Consider the following 21,922-nt stretch of genomic DNA (forward strand, 5'->3'; position numbering starts at 1 on the left):
CTACTACTACTATCACTTCTACTACTACCACCACTCATACTACTACTCCTACTACTACTCCTACTCCTACTCTTCTAGAACACCTGCTGCTACTCCTTATGCTACTACTACGACTACCACCATTACTACTATCAGCCTTATACTACTACCACTACCACCACCCGTATACTACTACTACTACTACCACCACTACCATCATTACTATTGCCAAGGCTTCTGCTGCTGCTACTCCTCATACTGCTCCTACTAGTACAACTACAACCCCTACCCGTACTACTGCTCCAACTACTACTGCTACTGCCCACCTGCTGTACTCGTGTATTGTCACTAGTACACACCGTGAGTGCGTACTCTGCCGTGTCCCTGTCTCTCAGAGCTGCACCTGTGCGTCGACCTGTCTTCACATGGTTTTATTGGCACCTCACATTTCCATGGAAACGTCCGGAAACCATGGAAACTGTTTGAACCAATCTCGTCTCCTCGCCATGTCTCCTCTCTCCTCTCCTATATTATTATTATCAACTATTGTTAAGGTTAGCTGGGCTGGAGTACTCTTTCATATTACTACTACTGCTGCTACATCTACTACTACACCAGCCAGTACTAGGCTAGTACTTTTTACTACTTTTTGAATTTACTCTACTAAATGTTTCATTTGTTGGTTTAGATTAATCTCTTCTCGTCTCTGAAGCGAAGCAGGGTTAGTTCTGGTCAGTATTTGGAAGAGACCGTTGGGAATACCAGGCGCCACAAGGGGGCAGCAGAGGAACCGTCAAATGCCCGTTTACATGAGAGCTTTAATTCCGAATAAAAATCATTTAATTGTGAATAAAAATGAATTACGCTTTAAAAAGAGCATGTAAACACTTCATTCCTAATCAAAATGATTATTCCAAATAAGTAAGTGTGTGGTTTATTCCGATTTTAAAGTCAAATTCATTTATTCCTCGATCATGTAAACGTTTATACTTCTTAAAAATAATTCCGGTCGTTCAGCGCATGCTTGTTGGGTCGCCCTTCTGACGTGATCTAGCTCCACCGGTCCTGGCTTCGGACTTTCATCCACGTCTCTGGATTTGTGAGCGGGATGCGGGAGTGGGCTGAGGTAGAGCAGCCGTTGACTCAGTTTGTCTTCTTCCTCTCTTCTCCTCCTCAGCTGACAGATGTAAAGCGTGATAAGAGAATTCTCCAACTGCTGCTGCGTCATTGGAACCACTGTGGAAAAAGTTTGGATCATGTTTATGTCCGCAGTGTGACAAAAAAGCCTGTAGCAGCTGAAGTGTGTGTTTTCTTCCGGTCAATGTAAATACGTTTGTGTCTCTGTCCAATCAGAACTCTTCCCCATCCCCAGACGCTGAGTGGAATTAAATAAAGACGATTTAACGTGTCCATGTAAACCTCAATTTAAAATTATTATTTCCATGTAAACTCCAAGGAGAATATTTTAATTCTGAACTATTTTTTCTATTTGAAAAACAAGAACATCAGGTCACGTAGAGCGAGTTAATGTGAGCAACCAAAATGAGGAGCCTAACAGCAGCACTTACAGAGAGAGGGGTGACATTCTTCAATAGAAAGTGAATTGGGGTCAGTGGAGCAGGAAGTGCACCCATACTCACTTCCTATTCTGAAGGCAACAGTTAGTGTGTTAGCTATGTCCATTTATATCATGGTTCTATCATCTATCTATCTATCTATCTATCTATCTATCTGTCTGATCTAACTGTCTGACCTCGCAGCAGTAGAATTCGTTCACTCGACAGTAGGTAGGTACTTTTTTTATTTAACCAATCGCTGCTATTTGGTCGTGATGTATGTAATGTGTCACTATCCTGGACTAACTGGTATATTCCCGTAGGAAGAAGGGCAATAACATTTGTCTCCTTGATAAAATTCACCAAACATTCTCTTTGTTCTGGCTTTAAATCCTTGATCTCGGGAATCAACTCATAATGTCTGGCTCTTCACTGATTGGCTGGTGCCTGAACTTGCACTTCCGGGGTTTTTGCGAATCATCTAGTGTACTTTTGATTCCTGACCTAGTCACTGGAGAGAAATGAAATTGAGCAGAGGCTCTAAGTGGCACCAGCCTGACTAACTCACTGGTACGTCAATGAAAAAAATCTTTCCAGCCCAGAAAGACTTTTTCTCATAGAGCGCAGTGTAATCCCAAACTGCTCGTGTTCGGCTCACAGGACACCTACAGTATTCAAAAATGTTGGATTTTGTGACGACTTTTACCTGTTGTTAGATCATAAACTTTTTCTCATCTCAAAATTCTTCAATTGTCTTAAAAAACAGCTTTTGAATTGTTAGCTCTGGCTCTGCTCTACTCTGGCTCCTCTCGCTGTGATTGGTCAAAGCGATCACATGATACATGAGACCGCGCTCCCTGCTCGTGCTTGTGTGAACTGGCATGTGCCCGCGGGAGAAAAGTGCACTACTGCGCATGTTCAATGGGCAGGGAGCCACCGGAAGAACGAAGCCGTGCTAGTCTAATCTGGAGACATGCGCCATAGAGTTTAACCCACTGACTTGAATGAGCGGCCATTTATATTTATATATTCAATAGTCTATGGGGCCCTGGGACCCGGGCTGCTAATTTGTGCCAGTGGAATGTCAGAAGTCACGCACTGGTTAAGTCCTGGTTTAGTCCCTGGTTTAGACCTGGTTTAGTCCCTGGTTTAGACCTGGTTCAGTTCTGGGATTAGACCTGGTTTAGACCTGGTTTAGTTCTTGGATTAGACCTGGTGTAGACCTGATTTAGTCTCTGGATTAGACCTGGTTTAGCTCCTGGATTAGACCTGGTTTAGTCCCCGGTTTAGACTTGGTTTAGTCTCTGGATTAGACCTGGTTTAGTTCCTGGATTAGACCTGGTTTAGTCCCCGGTTTAGACTTGGTTTAGTCTCTGGATTAGACCTGGTTTAGACCTGGTTTAGACTTGGTTTAGTCCCTGGTTTAGACCTGGTTTAGTCTCTGGTTTAGACCTGGTTCAGTTCTGGGATTAGACCTGGTTTAGACCTGGTTTAGTTCTTGGATTAGACCTGGTGTAGACCTGATTTAGTCTCTGGATTAGACCTGGTTTAGTTCCTGGATTAGACCTGGTTTAGTCCCCGGTTTAGACTTGGTTTAGTCTCTGGATTAGACCTGGTTTAGTTCCTGGATTAGACCTGGTTTAGTCCCCGGTTTAGACTTGGTTTAGTCTCTGGATTAGACTTGGTTTAGACTTGGTTTAGTCCTTGGTTTAGACCTGGGTTAGACTTGGTTTAGTCCCTGGATTAGACCTGGTTTAGTCCCCGGTTTAGACCTGGTTTAGTCTCTGGTTTAGACCTGGTTTAGACCTGGTTTAGTCCTTGGTTTAGACCTGGTTTAGACCTGGTTTAGTCCTTGGTTTAGACCTGGGTTAGACTCTGGATTAGACCTGGTTTAGTCCCTGGATTAGACCTGGTTTAGTCCCCAGTTTAGACCTGGTTTAGTCTCTGGGTTAGACCTGGTTTAGACCTGGTTTAGACCTGGTTTAGACCTGGTTTAGTCCTTGGTTTAGACCTGGGTTAGACCTGGTTTAGTCCTTGGTTTAGACCTGGGTTAGACTCTGGATTAGACCTGGTTTAGTCCCTGGTTTAGACCTGGTTTACACTTGGTTTAGTCCTTGGCTTAGACCTGGTTTAGTCCCTGGTTTAGACCTGGTTTAGACTTGGTTTAGACCTGGTTTAGTCCCTGGATTAGACCTGGTTTAGACCTGGTTTAGTCCCTGGTTTAGACCTGGTTTACACTTGGTTTAGTCCTTGGCTTAGACCTGGTTTAGTCCCTGGTTTAGACCTGGTTTAGACCTTGGTTTAGACCTGGTTTAGTCCCTGGATTAGACCTGGTTTAGACCTGGTTTAGTTTCTGGATTAGTGGTGCAGGACTGCTCAGGTTGGGTCCTGAGATCAGCCTCTCTCCAAAATTAAATAACTGATTTAAAAATATTTTAAAAAATGCAATGGCCTCAAAATCAGAACCCAAATATTAAACTGCGTAAAAGATTCAGCGTGTACTTTTCTGGGGGAGGGTCTACGGTAGACCGTCTACCACCTGCTTATCTCCAACTGGGTATTACTTCAAATGTTCCCACTGTATGGATTCCACTTTTCTATCTCCATGGAGACGAGAAGATCACACCACCAGGCCAAGCGAGTCACAGGTCAGATCTGTAAAGAGGCGAGCCCACTGACAGTAAGAACGCGTTTTTTCAAAGTATTTTAAAACAATAAAAACACGTGCTGGAATAAATGCCATGCTGTGGAACATTCCAGGCAAATATCTCCATGGAGACAAGTCACACAGAGCTCTTTCTTGTCCAGATTTTTTTCTAATTGGACTCATTTTAAGGGATTTTTGAAGCGCGGGATTATTACATACATAAATAAAGCTCACTCTGGCCTTTCCGTGTGATTGAGGACATTGTCGTTTTGTGTCTTCGTTTAATTAGCAGTAAATTAAAGCGCGCTCTATACGAGACAGGCCCCCCACCGCCACAGGAGAGGACGGGGTATTATGGGATGGAGCGAGTAGAGAGGGTCCACTGTGTGATCGCTCGGCAACAAGAACCCCACTGTCTCCGTCACTTAGCAACCGCCTCCGCCTCCTGTCCATCTCCATCACCGAGAGAGGAGGCTGCGTCCAACTGCACAAATCCCCAAATGATGTAAGAACTATTATTTCCACGCAAGAAAGACTGATTGTGGACGAAGCTGTGTACAGGCCGGTTAGAGCTGCGCGCAACGTTCAACAGTACGGCTTTTTCAATTTACATCTCTGTGGAGTTAGATCTGTGGGGAGGCGATCCTGCTCACAGTAAGAATGCATTTTAAAGAGTCTCTATTACACAAAATGGATTCTTGTGAGCTTTAAGTCATGTTACAATGTTGTTACCTCATCAAAAACAGACCTAGAGTTGTGTTTTGTTTCATTCACACATGTTTGACCCTTATCTGTTTACATCTCCAATGCTCTGTTCCACCTTGTGATGTCATAAAGTGGTAGATTTCAAGTTAATAGCTACTTTTCACATTTTGTTTAGTTGAAATTGGCAATTCCAGGACAGAAATCATTCAAATGATTCTACTGAAGGTGTGTGAAGTTTAAGAACGTTGTAGAGCACTTTCTGTATAACATTTAGTCAGGCTGGCGCCACCTAGTGCCTCCGCTCAATTTCATTTCTCTCCAGCGACTAGATCAGGAATCAAAATACACTAGACGGTTCGCAAAAACCCTGGTAGTGCAAGTTTGGGCAGCAGCCAATCAGCGAAGAGTCATATATTCTGTGTTGGCAATGATTCCCGAGATCGAGGATTTAAAGCCAGAATAAAGAGAATGTTCGGTGAATTTTATCAAGGGGAAAGACGTTATTGCCCTTCTTCCTACTGGATTTGGGAAAAGCTTAATATACCAGTTAGTCCCGTTAGTGGCGCATTACATACGTCACGACCAAATAGCAGCGATTGGTTAAATTTTAAAAAGTACCTACCTACTGTCGAGCGACCGAATTCTAACGCTGCGAGGTCAGATTGAATCAGACTAGTATAACATGACATCACAAGGTGGAACAGAGTGTTTTTTTGTTTGAGAGAAGAACTCAGGATTTGTGTGTTAAACATGTGTGAATGAAACAAAACTCCAGGTCTGTCTGTGATGAGGAAACAATGTTATAACATAGATTAGAAAATTGCATACCATAAGTCTTTTAAATCAATTATTAACCAAACAGAGGTAGAAATACAGTGACTGAAGGCTTCTAGATCGAGAATACTTACGGATAATGTGTATTTCTGATTAAATTGTTGGTGCGGGGGGATTATTCAAGTAGTTTTATTTCAAAAATTATTCTGTCAACACAGACATTCACATGGACAGTCTGGTGTAATAATAGATTTACTTCAGGGTGTTTTGTGGAGTGGATAAGACTGTTTTTAGCGACAGGCTAACTGTGGCCATTGACATGCACTAGCCTAGCACCAGTGACCTCTGCAAATACAAGGACTGGATGGAATATTTTAAAAAGTGTCTCCACACGTCTCCAACACTCTGACTCACTAGGAAATGAGGTCCTATGTCCAAAATTCCAAAAATGTAAAAGTATTTTGCAGAGAGTTTTAGAACAATGAAAGGATGAACTGTAGTGATTTTGACAATGAGTTCAGCAGATTTTAAGCGATTCAATACATGCATCACGAATTTCGGACTTCCAGTCATGGCACAATGCACTCCACATACAAAATATTTGCTGCAAACTCGGGATGATTTCTTAGGCAGCCAAAGATTTCCTTTTTCGTCCTTCTTGTGTGTCACTAGTGCCCATCGCCTTCACCTTTCACTATTTTTCAATTCTGTTGGGAAGAGAAACAGTTTGAACAGAGGTTTACAGTCACACACATCTGATTCCCTTCTGCATTTAAGGAGTTCACAAACTTCCAAAGCCCATTTCTCGAGCTGTTTTCTGCTGTTAGGATCCAACAACCACACAATTAAGATGTCTGAATCCCACAACTAAAATATGACAATATCAAAACCAGAAACAAAAAGATATGGTTCAAAAGACTAGAAAAGATCGACTTTGACAAGACACATCCCACTGGAAAACAAACATGGAGGTTTGATGCTCAGTTTTTCGGAAAATCCTTCCCAGTATGGATTGCACGATGACCGGAAGTCCGAAATTCCTAATGCATGTATTGATTTGTTAATGTTTCTATCAGTTTTGTATATTTGTGTTTTGTTCAAAGTTGGGATGTTAACTCCAATTGAATGTGTTAAAAATAAGTCTCAGACAGGTCTCAAAACCATAAAGAAAAGTACTTTTTTATATTTCAGATCTAAAATGTAGAAGAGTAGAAAGTACAGATCCCTGCACTCAAATGTAATGACATGAAAGTAAAAAGAATCCGATATAAAATGTACTTAAGTAAAATACACACCTAAAAATTGCACTTGAATGTTCCACAGTGTGACATTAAACAGCTCTACCTCACATTTATTCAATTATAGCTGGAAAACCACCCACAGAAACAGACATTCTGACTGTGGGCGGGGTCTCCTCTCCACAGATCTGGCCCCCCTTTAATCTGAGCCCCTCGTACGAGTGAACAGAGCTACATTAGTGCGAGCATTAGAGAGTATAGGAGCTTCTGTACAGTGCCACACGCGGTCAGCCTCATTGAACGCGATGCCAACAGGAAACATGCCCAAATCCGACCATCTGCCGCGCCTGCCTCCTCTCGGCTCTCAACATGGCCGCCGGTTAAAATTAACACTGTGACACCATTTGGCAGAAAAAGGCCAACGATCGCTCCATAACTGTAAATATTCCAGTTCCCCCTCACCTCACAGCTCCAAACACAGAGTACACGCAGAGACCAGTACACTACAGTCACTTAACACAATTGTACTGCTTGGAGTTGCTTTCAGATACTTTTACTTCTACTTTAGTGATATATTTGACAGTGTAGCAGTACTTTTACTCGAATTAAAGTTTCGGTTCTTCTTCCCACTGGGAGTAAAAGATGTTATATTATATGAAATCGACTCTTGTGAGCTTTAAGTCATGTTAGAATGTTGTTTCTTCATCTAAAACACAGGTGTCAAACATAAGGCCCGGGGGCCAGATCCGGCCCTCCAAGACCTTTAATCTGGCCCTCGGCTGATTTTCTACTAAAATATTTTAATTATATTTTCTATTAAAATATTGGTTAATTTTTCTGTGGTGTTTATCACAGCAGCGTCTCCAGCGTCTCTGTACGTGGCCCCTCCCACCAGAGCAGCACAAATGAAGACTTGTCTCTTTCCAAACGCTCTTAAAGGACGATCGTTTTGACTGTTGACCGTGACACCCTCATCAGAAAAATGTCCAACATGAGAAAAGTGGAGCCGAGTGCAGGATTGTCCAAGAAAAATGAACTTATTCCTATTTACATACAAGTTCATGTTAAACTTTGTGTTGAAATTGCATTTTTCTTAAAGTTTCAGGTTGTTCATAATATTATATATTTTTGTAAAAAGAAAGAGTTCATCAATTAAAAAAGATTTCAGTAATAGATTTATGTTTCTCTGCACAAATATTTGAACTTATTGTTATTTTTGGGGTTTATATGACATGAGTTTTTTTGATCCGGCCCCTTTGGGATCAAAGTAGGTTGGATACGGCCCCCGGACCAAAATGAGTTTGACACCCCTGATCTAAAACATACCTGGAGTTGTGTTTTGTTTCATTCATATGTTTGAGTAACTCTTTATTATTAGTCTGTCTATATCTCCAAAGCTTAAAATGCTCTGTTCCACCTTGTGATGTCATGAAGCAGTAGTTTTCAAGTTAACACGTTACATTTTAACTTTACTTAAGTGGAGATTGGGAATTCCAGGGCTGACATTATCCAAATGATTCTAGTGAAAGTGTATAGAGTTTAAAAAGACAGTGGGGCATTATTTTTGTATTTACCGCATTTTCTGGACTATTGAGCGCACCTGAATATGAGGCTACGTTCAGACTGCAGGGCTTAACGCTCAATTCGTATTTTTTTGCGAAATCCAATGTTTTTGCGAAGTCGTTCACATTTCCAATTGCTGTATTTTACGGACGATTAGGCGCTCTGGATTATAAGACGCACTGTCAGTCGGACTTTGTTTGGCGCGTTGACGGTGACTCTGGGCTTTGTTCAGTTGTGGCGAGTAGGGAGGGTGCTGTCTGGGACCGCTGGGACCGCTGGATCGGTCGCGATGACTCAGTTGGTCAGTTGTGACTCAGATTGGCACATAGGACTCGCTTTTTCGGTTCGTTCCTTCGTTCCGTTCCTCGTCGGTGTGGAGTGATGAGTGTGTCTGTGGGTGTTTTTCACTGTGCGGTCGCTGTCTGCTCCGTGTGTGTTTGCGTGCGCTGTGAGTGATGCGGCTTTATAGTTTACTGAAGTCGTACTGGGACACCCGAGTGGATTCGTGTATAGGGCGCTCTGGATTGCGTTGCGCGTGGTCGTTTTTTGATGTGGTTAGAGGCTTAAGAGCATTGCTAATTGCCCGGAAAATACAGTAAATGCGACCTGTATGTGACTCCAGTGTGAACATTAAAAGGCCCAAAAGTGTCCCGCATGTGCACTGGAGACACGACGACGTCAACCACAGCGAGCGTCTCTGTGTTTACAGAAGTTGTCCAAACATGGACGCGAGCATTGAGCACCTGGAGATTTTAAAGTTCCTCTCGTACCGGAGCCAGAACATGAACAACTTACTTGTTTTAAGGAGATTGAGAAGGAGAAGGACGAGGTTTTTGGTCGTGGTGTTTTGTGGGACAGCGGCAGTAACGTCCGTTGAAAGGAACGTGTGGATGTGGAGACGGAGCCAAGAGTGGTGAGTGGTGATGTGCTTCACTTCAGTGACACGGAGTTCATTAACAATTTTTGCCTACTTCAGTGCAGAAAAGTGACGTTTGTGACCGAAGTCACATGTCAAAAGATCAGATATGTATCGGTTTCAGGAGCACATATCCAAGTGTCCTGGGTCGCATTTGAAAAAATTGGATCTGTGTGTTTCAGACTGTCATTAAAAGATCAGATACAGGTCACATAGAAGCCAAAAAATTGGATTTGGGTCACTTCAGGCTGCAGTCTGAACGCAGCCTTAGACGCATCAACTAAATTTTAACAAAATTTTTAAATTGTACATACATAAGCCGCACCTGAATATAAGCCGCAGGTGTCCTCATCTTCAAGAACGTTTTCAAGTTCAGGCCGTCTGCTTTTATCACCTCTGAAAGTTTTTGTCGTCTTTTTGCATTGTTCGTCACGCTGCCGTCGCCAAAATCTCACCATCGACTCGTTGATGTCGAGCTCACGTGCAGCAGCTCTGTTTCCTTCTTCCACAGACACATGAATCACCTTTAACTTAAAAGCTGCATCATCTGCATTTCTCCATGTGTTTTCCATGAGTAGGGTGTGTGTATGAAGCGCAAAATAACTGTTCAAAACACAGTCAAACAAGGTATTAACACATGACATCACAAGGTGGAACAAGGTGGAGTGTTTTCTGTTTGAAAGAAGAACTCAGCCTAAACATGCAGCGTTAAATGAAAGAAACAAAACACAAGTCCAGGTCTGTTTGTGATGAGGAAACAACATAACACAACACAAATCAGAAAATAGTGTAATATGGACCCTTGAAATCTCCAAAAGACAAAAGTTTTATGTTGACAATATGAAATGATCTAAACATTTGTGTTTCTTTCTCTGCTCTTTCAGATATAAAGTGCATCTTATTTTCTCATTTTGGGGTCTATCTTTTGAAAATACCACCGATTTTTGTGCAACATTAACTCATACGTCCTTCAAATTGCATTAACTATGAATTATAAATCAGATTACGTCCTGACAGATACTCTTTAAAGGGCACATATTACATTATTTTCTGATGTGTATTATACTGTTTCCTCATCACAAACAGACCTGGAGTTGTGTTTTGTTTCATTCATGTTTAATAGGGATGTAACGATATCCAAGTCTCACAATACAATATTTTCCCAAAATCCATCTCACAGTACGATATTTATTGCAATATTTTAAGATACTTTTTCCTCTCAAAATGCCTTGACAAGACTTAATTCAAAGAACTAAGATTTAAAAGTGCTTAGAACTGTTATTTCTTTGTGTAGTCTGCACTGAAATGGAGCAAAGGATCATGGTCTATGTAGTTCCCTCTGTCTTTTTAGCTTTTGCTGCACCATAACAATGAATTAAGCAGAGAAAGTTGTAATTCAGTATTTTGTGCTGGTCCATAATCCATGTATCATTCGTTTTTCAATATAAAACCAAAAATAAGAAAACGAAAAAACAACAGTTGTCTTCATTATTTGTTTCCAAAACCAAAATGAAAAAATGGATCATGATTCGTTTTTTTTTCAGTTTTCGATATTGTGTTTAAATGAATGAATGAAACTGTTCCTGTTTCTGTGATTTAAACTGCGATGCCGGACTTTTGCGCCGCATTTGGACTGAACCAGGACTAAACCAGGTCCGGGACCAGGACCAGGACTGAGACCGGGACTGAGACAGGGACCAGACCAGAACTGAGACCAGGACTGAGACCGGGAACAGGACCGGGACTGAGACCGGGAACAGGACCGGGACTGAGACCGGAACAGGACCGGGACTGAGACCGGGAACAGGACCGGGACTGAGACCGGGACTGAGACCGGGAACAGGACCGGGACTGAGACCGGGACTGAGACCGGGAACAGGACCGGGACTGAGACGGGACTGAGACCGGGAACAGGACCGGGACTGAGACCAGGACTGAGACCGGGAACAGGACCGGGACTGAGACCGGGACTGAGACCGGTACCGAGAACGGGACAGAAACCAGGACTGAGACCGGTTTAGACCTGGTTCAGTCCTGTTTAGACCTGTTTTAGACCTGTTTTAGACCTGTTTTAGTCCTGTTTTAGTCCTGTTTTAATCCTGAAAGTCCCAAAAGTCTGGCATCAGAGTTTAAGTCACGTAAACGGGAAACAGCTTTTATCTGTTTTTTCCATTATTCATTTAAACACAAAATCAAAAACTGAAAAAAACAAATCGTTATCTGTTTTTTCATTTTAGTTTTGGAGACAAATAATGAAGAAAATAGTTTTTTCATTTTCTTATGTTTGGTTTTATATTGAAAAACGAATGAACGAATGAAACACGGATTGTCCACGATATTATTATGAGACTTCTGACGATACGATTTCACGATATTTTGGTTATTTTTTACATCCCTAAAGTTTAACACACAAACCCTGCATATATAGAAAACACTATATTGAAGTAAAGATAAAAGGAGGATAAAACTACCACTACATGACATCACAAGGTGGATCAGAGTATTTTGAGCTTTTTGTAGACAGACTAATAAACCAGGATTATACTCAAACATGTGTAAATGAAACAAAACACAACTCCAGGTCTGTTTTTGACAAGGAAACAACATTACAACATGACTTCAAGCTCACAAGAATGAATTTTGTGTAAGGATCTTTAAATTACTATTAATTTAGTAGTAGTTTCCCCAAACTACTTCTACTTCTTCTACTACTTCTTTTATTATTACTTGAGTATTTTCCTGATCATATTTTGTACTTTTAGTTGAGCTTTTGAAATAACAATACTACACATTAGGTCAACATTACTACATCATTTTATTTGTACATCATCGTAAGAAAATAACAAAAACTAAAAAATATGGGAATAATTCAAACTTTTATAGCATGACAATCAAGCAAAACAACAAGACCACTTGTTTAATACAGACTGTAAAAGAACTAAAACATGTTAAAACTGTTCCTTCATTGCAAAAAAAAGTAGTATAATGACCTGGATTCAGATGATTTTAACTTAAGATTCTCAGGGTGGATTTACTTTTTTAAATGACCTGATTATTTTCACTTTTTGTGGCATTTGTGTTCATTTAAGCTTGAAATAAAATAAATCTGCCATGGAGTGAGTGCGATTTTCACACCAAATTGTAAATAATTTGGCTTGAAATGAGTCGCCGTGTCATTCAAAACCGGGCCAGTAATGTAGATGGATGAAGTAACTTGAGATAATTTAAACCAAAAAAGTATCATCTCCCACAGAGTTACACAAATGAAATTATGACATAATCAGATTCAAACATGAACACAACATATTTCGTGGGACGCTCTAAAAACTTTGGAAGCATGTTGTTCGGGGGCGGGACTTGGTAACCATGGCAACCCGCTTTAAAAGGTGCATTAAAGGTGTAACTTTTCTGGTGGAGAGTTCGTGAAATGCTTTTCTTCAAGGAGATGTTATTGCTTGGTCTGGAATGTTTCACAGTATGGCATTAAACCTTTCTATCTTCACGGAGACCAAACCACACAAAGTTACTAAGGATGTAACGATATCCAAATCTCACCGTACGATATTTTCACGATATAAATCTCACCGTACGGTATTTATTGTAATATTTTGTGGAGGCTAAAAAAACTGAATATGCTACTTTTTCCTCTTAAACTGCCTTGACAAGACTTAATCCAAAAAACTAAGACTTAAAATTGCTTAGAACTGTTATTTCTTTATGTAGTTTGCACCAAAACGCAGCAAAGGATCATGGTCTATGTAGTCCCCTCTGCTTTTTAGCTATTGCTGCACCATAACTCTTCATTTAAGCAAAGAAACTTGTGATTCGATATATTGTGATGGCCCACGATGATTATTGAAAGCCTTTTGACGATTCGATATCGCAATATTTTGGTTACTGTTACACCCCTACAAGTTACAAGCCAGATCTGTGGAGAGGCGACCCCGCTCACAGTCAGAATGCCTGTTTTTCCGGGTATTTTTGAGCGACAAAACCGGCTGTAATTGAACAAATGTAAAGTAGAGCTGTTTAATGTCATACTGTGGAACATTCCAGGCAGAGCAGTGACATATCCCCGACCAAAAAGTTACATAATGCACCTTTAAAGAGTAAAAAAAAACAGAATTGACAGACAAAGCTTAAATTAGACCTAAAATTATAACAAAAACTCACGACGCTTTTTCTTTACTTCACGTTGATGCATCAGGGTATCGTCACCTGCTTGTTTCTATGGATACGCCATTGCTTTGCCTGGAATGTTCCACAGTGTTACATTAAACAGCTCTACATTACATTTATTCAATTACAGGTGCTTTTATAGCTCAAATATTCTTACGAAAAACATGGATTCTGACTTTGAGCGGTGGGGCCTCTCCACAGATCTGAGCTGTAACTTGGTCTGGTTTGGTCTCCATGACGACATAATAATGCCATACTGTGAAACATTCCAGACAAAGCTTTTGACGGACGCACCTTTAACCAATTTTTGTGTAGTAATTCAAAAGATAAAATAAATAAAGACTCAAACTGGGTTATCTTTACGAGTAGAAAATCTGCATTATTGACTCGTCAGTGGTCGTATTGTTTTGGTCCATCGGCGTTTACAGTCTCAGCAAAAGTGTACCATAATAATCCGGTGTGTAGAGACGCTGGGACAGTCTGCTCCCAATTAACTCCAGCAGAACCGGCCTCGCGCATGATTTGTTTCTTAATTATGGCCAACATTTCAGCAGCAAGAAATTGGAAAGAAACAGCACAAAAAAAAAAAAAAAAAAGAAAAAAGAAAAAGAAAAAAAAGCCCAAAACGGCGGAATCGGAGCAGGTACGTGTCCAAACTGAGACGGGAAACAGGAGTGGAATAATAACGAGAGACATTTCAAAGTATTTACAACAATTAAATCAAAACAGGGAGTGTGAAACATGATGTGAATGTATTTCTGCGAGCTTCTATACAAAATAATCGCTTCTCCGTTCTGCTGCTGTGGGAATACAAAGTCAGCCGTATTAAAGCTACACCGTGCAGCTTTTCTGGTTGAGCGTTCACCACATTTTTGATATAGCTTTGCATGAAATGTTCCACACTACAGCATTAAAACCATGTTGCGTTTATTCAACTAGAGGTGTTTTTATTGCTTAAAAAATGCCAGTTAAAAACGCAATTTTTACCGTGAGTTGGCTCGCCTCTCTACAGATCTGACATGTAAATGAACATGGTGGCCTCGCTTACTCGTTTCCATGGAGATACACAAGTAAAAAAGCAACGTCTCCATGGAAACAAGCAGGTGAGTTCTGTGGAAAGGCGAGTAAGAATAGATGTTTTCTAATTTATTGAGCTATAACAACACTGTAGTTGAATAAATGCAAATTGGGTGAGTTTAATGCCATACTGTGGGACATTCCAGACACAGTAATAACATCTCCATGAGGCAAAGGAGGTAATGGACCCTCCTCCACCAGAAAAGTTACATAATACTGCTTTAGTTCACACTTCATTTGCAAGAAAGCCAGTTGAAAAATAAGAAAAAAATGCAACTTTTATCGTCCATAATCTTGAGTTTCCACCCTGTCCCGCTCCTGTTTCCTGTTTCCTGTTTCCTGCCTCGGCTCTGATCCACAGATGAAGACAGTGTTTGTGTTTAAATGAGGTCCATCAGAATCTCATCCTCCATCACGCTGGAGACCTGAGGCATCCCGGGCTGAGGCACGGCTCCTCTCTGCCCAGACATCATCATCTGACCTGGGGACAGACACGGGGAGAGAGAGGGGAAAGCGTCAGAAGTTTAAAAAGTCTGTATTACACTGTTATCTGATCTATGTTATAATGTTGTTCCCTTTTATTTATTTTTTTGGGACACAATGAAAAAAGAGTAAAAGACACTCCAAAAAAGTAAAAACCACATAAGGAAAAGGATAGAAAAAAAGGCCTTTATATAAATGGCTGTAATGTTGTTTCCTCATCACAAACAAACCAGGAGTTGTGTTTTGTTTAACACACAAATCTTCTCTCAACGTGAAAACACTCAGTTCCACCTTGTGATGTCATGTGGTAATACAGGAAGTGCTCCACTGCGTTTTCAAACTCCATACAGCTTCACTAGAATCATTTGGATGAGTTCAGACCTGGAATTGTCAATCTCCACTGAACTAAAAGTAAAATGTAGCTGTTAACTTGAAAACTATCACTTCATAAGGTGGCTTTGGAGATTAAGGTGTTTATATGACAGTCTGAACAGAAGATGCAAAAGAGGCGTCGCGTCTTCACTTTTATTCCGCGTTTAGATGAGCGTTTTTGGGAGGGAATCTGCGTGGATACAGTGATGCAAAAGTGTGTGGAACTGGAATGGGTATGCATGCCAATGGTGGTGACGCTCGGCGGTGATGTGCATGACGTAAACGCGTACGTGACCTGAGCAGTTCTGATCAGAGTTTTGCATCTTGGACAGTGTAGGCGGAAACGCTACGGCGGAGCGTATTCAACTTTTCCACTTTGGAGGGCGGTTTCAGATTTTTGCATTTTTAAGCCCCAAAAACACCATCACCATCTAAACGAAAGGCACTTCTGATAAAATATTTTGTTGTTTTTACCCGCAAGTGTTCTCATGTAAACAGGCCCATAAACAGACTAAAACAAATGCACGTATCACAGTATCACCGCATCAGAGTATCGGAAACGATCTGTGTCCAGACACGTCGTTTCTGTATCCTCAATCAAAGCCTTCCCTGTCCATACGGTAACGCAAATCACCTGAAACACTAGTCACGTCAAGTTGCAGCAACTGATTTTGAGCCGAGGGAGACGGAAAGTGTAAAAACAGTCTTTTCGTGGACCGACAACAAGGTTCAGTTGTTACTGAGCGTAACACTGGATTTTAAGACAAGAATGGCAACTCAGAGTGAGGACTGATTTGTTTCTGTCCACAAGCCTCCCCTATCCACACAGCTTTGAGCATATTTGTTTACATTTTACAGAAACTAAACTTAAAACCACATGGCTAATTTGCATAAACTAAGTTAAAAATACAGCTCACTATTGTGCGCTGATGCAGTTCAGGAGGACACGACTCAGTGGAATATATATGTTCTTTCTGTGACAGAGGGATGTTCTGCTAATGGTAAGTTTGCTCTGTTCTTCTATCGTGTTGGAGATAGTTCATGTTAAACTTTTCAGAGATTATACGGTCTATAAGTATGATCATATGCATAGACCGTCTACATCAGCGTGTCAGAGTATCAGTGTTTTCAGGCGTTCACAGTGCCGGATCAGATCTGTACTCAAATGTATTTGTGGGAGCTGGTGGCCAGCCATTTTCAATGGGATTAGTGTGGACGAACACTGCATCCGCAACGAAAACGATTCAAATATGTACTAGTGTGAACAGGCCTAATAATGAAGCATGACTCATTACATTACATAACATGTGTGAATGAAACAAAGCAAAACTCCAGGTATGTTTTTCATCAGGTAATAACATTATAAGACGCCTTAAAGCTCACAAGAGTCCACTTTTTCTTACTGTTCAAAATTTTGACACCAGGATTTCTGTGTTGGAGCATTTCACTCAGACTGCTGTAAAAATATAACTTTCAACTCTTATTACATGAAAAGGGCTGAAAACTTTCCCAAGACTGCTGAATTTTCCCTACAGTGACTCAAACTTTCAGAGCTTGATGCAACGATTACGCGACTACAAAAAGGAGCTGCTAAAATAATTTGGTTTAAAGCTGGGTTCACTCTGAGTTCCCACTAAGTCATTCAGCTTTAAAGGTGCAATGTGTAACTTTTCGGTTAGGGAGCTGTCACTTGTTTGTTTCTATGGATATGTCATTGCTCTGTCTGGAATGTTCCACAGTATGACATTAAATAGATCCACCTTACATTTATTTAATTTCAAGTTGTTTTATAGCTCAAAAATACCTAGAAAAACAGGCTTTGTAACTGTGAGTGGGATCGCCTCTCCACAGATCTGACCTGCAACTTGGTCTCAATGAAGATAGAAAGGTTTAATGCCATACTGTGAAACACTCCGGACAAAGCAATTACATTTCAATGGCAAAAAGCATTTGGCGGACCCTCCAGAAGAAAAGTTACACAATGCAACTTTAAAGGCCCTGCACCCTATTTTTGTCCATGTATTTGAGCAAAACCTGTCTTGTCCAGTTCAGATCAGAGTCCTGCACACGGTCACACAAATAGTTGCTGAAATGGGCAGATTTAAACATTCTGGAATTTTTCTGGCGGGTAGTGATTACACACAGGCGGGTCAGGTGAATCAAATGGACAACGAATGGGAGAAAAATACTTGACGTGCAAACAGGACGTCCGTCGCCCTGGTAACAAGCGACATTTCCCGGTCTTTTCCCAGAACGATGGACCAGGCTGAGAGAGACTTTAGTGTATTTATTACATAAAACCATCAGCAGAGGTGATCAGCTGGGCGACTGCACTCCTAGTTTAGTCCTGGTTTAGTCCTGGTTTAGTCCTGGTTTAGTCCTGGTTTAGTCCTGGTTTAGACCTGGTTTAGTCCTGGTTTAGTCCTGGTTTAGTCCTGGTTTAGACCTGGTTTAGACCTGGTTTAGTCCTGGTTTAGTCCTGGTCCAGTCCTGGTCCAGTCCTTGGTCCAGTCCTGGTCCAGTCCTGGTCCAGTCCTGGTTTAGACCTGGTTCCCATTCCTGATCCAGTCCTGATCCAGTCCTGATCCATTCCTGTTCCATTCCTGATCCATTCCTGTCCAGTCCTGTCCAGTCCTGATCCAGTCCTGTTCCAGTCCTGTTCCAGTCCTGTTCCAGTCCTGATCCAGTCCTGGTTTAGTCCTGGTTTAGTCCTGGTTTAGTCCTGGCTTAGTCCTGGTTTAGTCCTGGTTTAATTCTGGTTTAATCCTGGTTTAGTCCTGGCTTAGTCCTGGTTTAGTCCTGGTTTAGTCCTGGTTTAATCCTGGTTTAATCCTGGTTTAGTCCTGGCGATTGGCTCGGCAGTTGTGGCGTGTATATATTTATAATCCGCTAAAGACACGGGTTTAGTCCTGGTTCAGTTCTGGTGTAGTCCTGGTGATCGGCTCAACAGTTGCAGTGTGTGTGTATATATTTAAAATCCATAAATGACACAGCGTAGGTTCAGTCCTGGTTTTTAGTCCTGGGGGGGGGTTTAGTCTGGGTTTAGGGGGGTGCTTTACTGCACGGGTGCAGGTCTCCAAAAATGGACCCGTGTAGGACTCTGGTTCAGATATATTGCATAAGCAGCTCCTGTACTGTGTTGTATTGTCCAATAATCAGGAAGTGCACTATTAGCATGCTAGTTGTTAGGTTGGTAAAACTGTCGGGTCTCTGAAAGTTGTGAGAAGTGCTTATAAACTAAGTGAGGAATAACTTTGGACGACTACAAACTGTTAAAAACAAAACTAGTAGTGTTTTTCACGTTTTTAAGACTTTTGTCTTTTGCTTTTTTGTATTTTGGTGCTGTTCTGGTTTCTTCCTCTGTGTGTGGGGTGTTCACTGACCTCCTAAAGGCTGCCTCCACTGGCCCTGCATCTGAGCGCCCCCTCCTGGCGTGGGGTGGACCATCTGCTGCCCCATGCCCTGGTGGGACATCATACCGGACATGTGGGACATACCGGGCTGCTGTAGAAGACACACACGAAACAGCGAGGATTAGACTAGGCCCCTGACACAGGGATCTCATACTGGCCATGTTTGCTTGTATAACAAAATCATGATCTGATTTCTGGAGTTATCAGACTGTAGGAGTGGGACAAGATACAATTTCGACAACACGGGATGAGACACGAGATTGGAACTACGAGAATGAGACATTCTTTATAATAAATAAACTGTACAATCCAGTTCCCAATTTTGGCCTCACTATTTTTGATTTACTTTATTTAATATTTTGTAGCAGTGCTTTTTGGGACTACAGCTTCTGAAAAAATGTAACACACCAGTACTTAACTCAATTTTTGTATCCAATCCAAACATAAAAACAAGGGGAAAAATATGTCCCAAGCTCATTTTCAGTGGCAATTTTGATTCGTGAGATCTTGTTTTGAGCTAAAATATTATTTTAAATGAAATGTAAACAGCAAAATCAGCAAATGTCTTTCTGATCATAGTCCCTCTTGTGACTCACATCAGAATTTGTGGTTTGCATATGACCTTATAGGCCCAAAAATCAGATATTAATCAGATTTTGATTCGCAAGTAAAGAAAGCCAGTTGCATTTGATTTCTTTCTAATTGTTCGTGTGCAGGTTTTAACAAAAAAAAAAAAAAAAGAAAAAAAAAGGGGGGCAAACTTGGATGTAGGTGTTTTTGACCAGAAAGCTCAGAATTTACCTCTGTTTTCACTGAAGTTGCAAAACACAATACACACGTGGAAGATAAAATACAAAACAGAAAATACAAAGAATAGATGCACATATAATAATAGACATTTCATACTAGGAACAGTAGATAATAGTATTAAAGCATCACATACACAGTTTAGTAGTAAAGTGGATTTAGTGTTTAGTTCAAAATTAATGATTGAAGACTTGTTCTAAAATCCACTGTAGTTTGTTTTCCAAATACAACAGTTACAAAAAAACGCATGTCACAAAAGCTTTTCTCTGAATATAGGGTGATGCGGTGAGGTTTTCAAAATTCTAAACTGGGACACACTGGGGTTTGATGGCTGGTATCCATAAAATAGTGAAAAGAGCGCGTAACATTGTGCATTTTCGTGACAGTCATAATCTGATAGACTTCTGTTGCTGCATTTTTTTGCTTTAAGGTCATTTACAAACACGGTTTTCTGCTAAACAATTGATAATTTATGTTCCTCTTTACTGATGGCAGGGAGTCAAATTAGTAAAAAATTCTGATAGTCCTGTTTTAGACCTGATGTAGTCCTGGTTTAATCTTAGTTTAGTCCTGGTTTGGATCAAAATGGTCAAAAATAGGGACACCTGGGACATTTCTTGTATAAAACTGGGACAAATCACTGTTTTTTTTTGTATAAATCTGCTGGGACAGGGGACACGGGGCTCAAAATATGGACTGTCCCGGGTAAACAGGGACGTCTGGTCGTAATACTCACTCACTCACAGGTCACATTTGAGTTCTTACCGGCTGCTGTTGGCTGAGCAGGAGGCTGCGCAGCTGTGGATTGGCTCCCGGGTTTGCCAGGCGCAGAATCTGTCCCTGTGATTGGGCCTGGCCTCCCTGAGTGGGCGGGGCTCCACTGACCGGAGGCTGCTGATTGGCTGGTCCCGCTGCTCGCATTGCCATCTGAAGAATCGTCACAAAACCAGTCAAGATAAAACTAGAAAAGGTCTGGACACTAATTCTAATGCTAATGTAGTTATTTTGGCCATAATACATCAGAATATTTGATGTAATTTAAATTTAAAAACACTGGTTACTTGTTTTACTCTATAACGTTGCTTAATAAACTTTGCTGCCAATACTCTACGCAGAATTGAATACATAACATTTTCATAAAAACTTTGAGAAGGTAAATGTCCGAATCAGCCTCTTCAATTCATAGCATTTCAAAATAAAACGATCTTTCATTGAGACGCTTTTATTGTACATGCATGTTATAAGTGAGTAATACAATATGTGGAGTTCAGGACATGCTAAAGAAGCATTCTGGAGCATGAGGAAAAACATGCTTAGAGACTGTCAGAGCGCCACACGTGCAAATGGTGAGATGGAGCTGTGCACAAGTTAGAAAGAAAGACAACAACTACCTAATAGAATATGAATTTGAGTAATTGTAGCACTAGTCTGTTATTAAAACTGTTTTTTTTATTTATTTAGAATTATCTGGCTTTACTTCTACTGAATCAAAATTTCCAACTAATTTCTTATTTTTTGTATTTATAGACCGATTCGTCCCCGTAGGGAAAGCCGTCCTCTGCACCACTAGTACCACCTAAAACTCCATTTCATTGAGAGCTATATCCAGTGTTGGGGAGTAACAGATTACATGTACCAGAGTTACGTAATCAGAGTATTTAACTGAATTACAGTTACTTTGTTGAAATAAATGGATTACATGGTGGTATTTTCCCCTTTTTCACATTTTGGGCAAAACCAGGACTAAAACCAGGACTAAACCAGGACTAAACCAGGACTAAACCAGGACTAAACCAGGTCTAAAACCAGGTCTAAAACCAGGTCTAAAACCAGGTCTAAAACCAGGACTCTAAAACCAGGACTAAAATCAGGACTAAAATCAGGACTAAAATCAGGACTAAAATCAGGACTAAACCAGGTCTAAAACAGGTCTAAACCAGGTCTAAACCAGGACTAAACCAGGACTAAAACCAGGACTAAACCAGGTCTAAACCAGGTCTAAAACCAGGACTAAAACCAGGACTAAACCAGGATTAAACCAGGTGTAAACCAGGACTAAACCAAGTCCAAACCAGGTCTAAACCAGGTCTAAACCAGGACTAAACCAGGACTAAACCAGGTCTAAAACCAGGTCTAAAACCAGGTCTAAACCAGGTCTAAACCAGGACTAAAACCAGGACTAAAACCAGGTCTAAAACCAGGTCTAAAACCAG

At 41.0% G+C, this 21,922-nt stretch overlaps 1 protein-coding gene across 2 annotated transcripts in view; it reads right to left on the minus strand.

The window, feature by feature from the left end:
• Positions 1-12,174: 12,174 nt before the first annotated feature.
• The window catches only part of med25 (mediator complex subunit 25), a 48,277-nt gene continuing 38,529 nt past the window's right edge, over positions 12,175-21,922 (minus strand). For both annotated transcript variants that reach the window (XM_055152775.1, XM_020933201.2), the window contains 3 exons: positions 20,475-20,636; positions 18,873-18,993; positions 12,175-15,115 (listed from right to left, as the gene is read on the minus strand). In XM_055152775.1, coding sequence (XP_055008750.1) covers positions 15,015-15,115; positions 18,873-18,993; positions 20,475-20,636 — 384 coding nt within the window. In that variant the 3' untranslated portion in view covers positions 12,175-15,014. The remainder of the gene's footprint in view (positions 15,116-18,872; positions 18,994-20,474; positions 20,637-21,922) is intronic.

Source organism: Boleophthalmus pectinirostris, unplaced genomic scaffold, assembly GCF_026225935.1.
Source record: "Boleophthalmus pectinirostris isolate CB_2022bp ecotype Guang Dong unplaced genomic scaffold, ASM2622593v1 HiC_scaffold_17, whole genome shotgun sequence".
Lineage (NCBI taxonomy): Eukaryota > Metazoa > Chordata > Actinopteri > Gobiiformes > Gobiidae > Boleophthalmus > Boleophthalmus pectinirostris.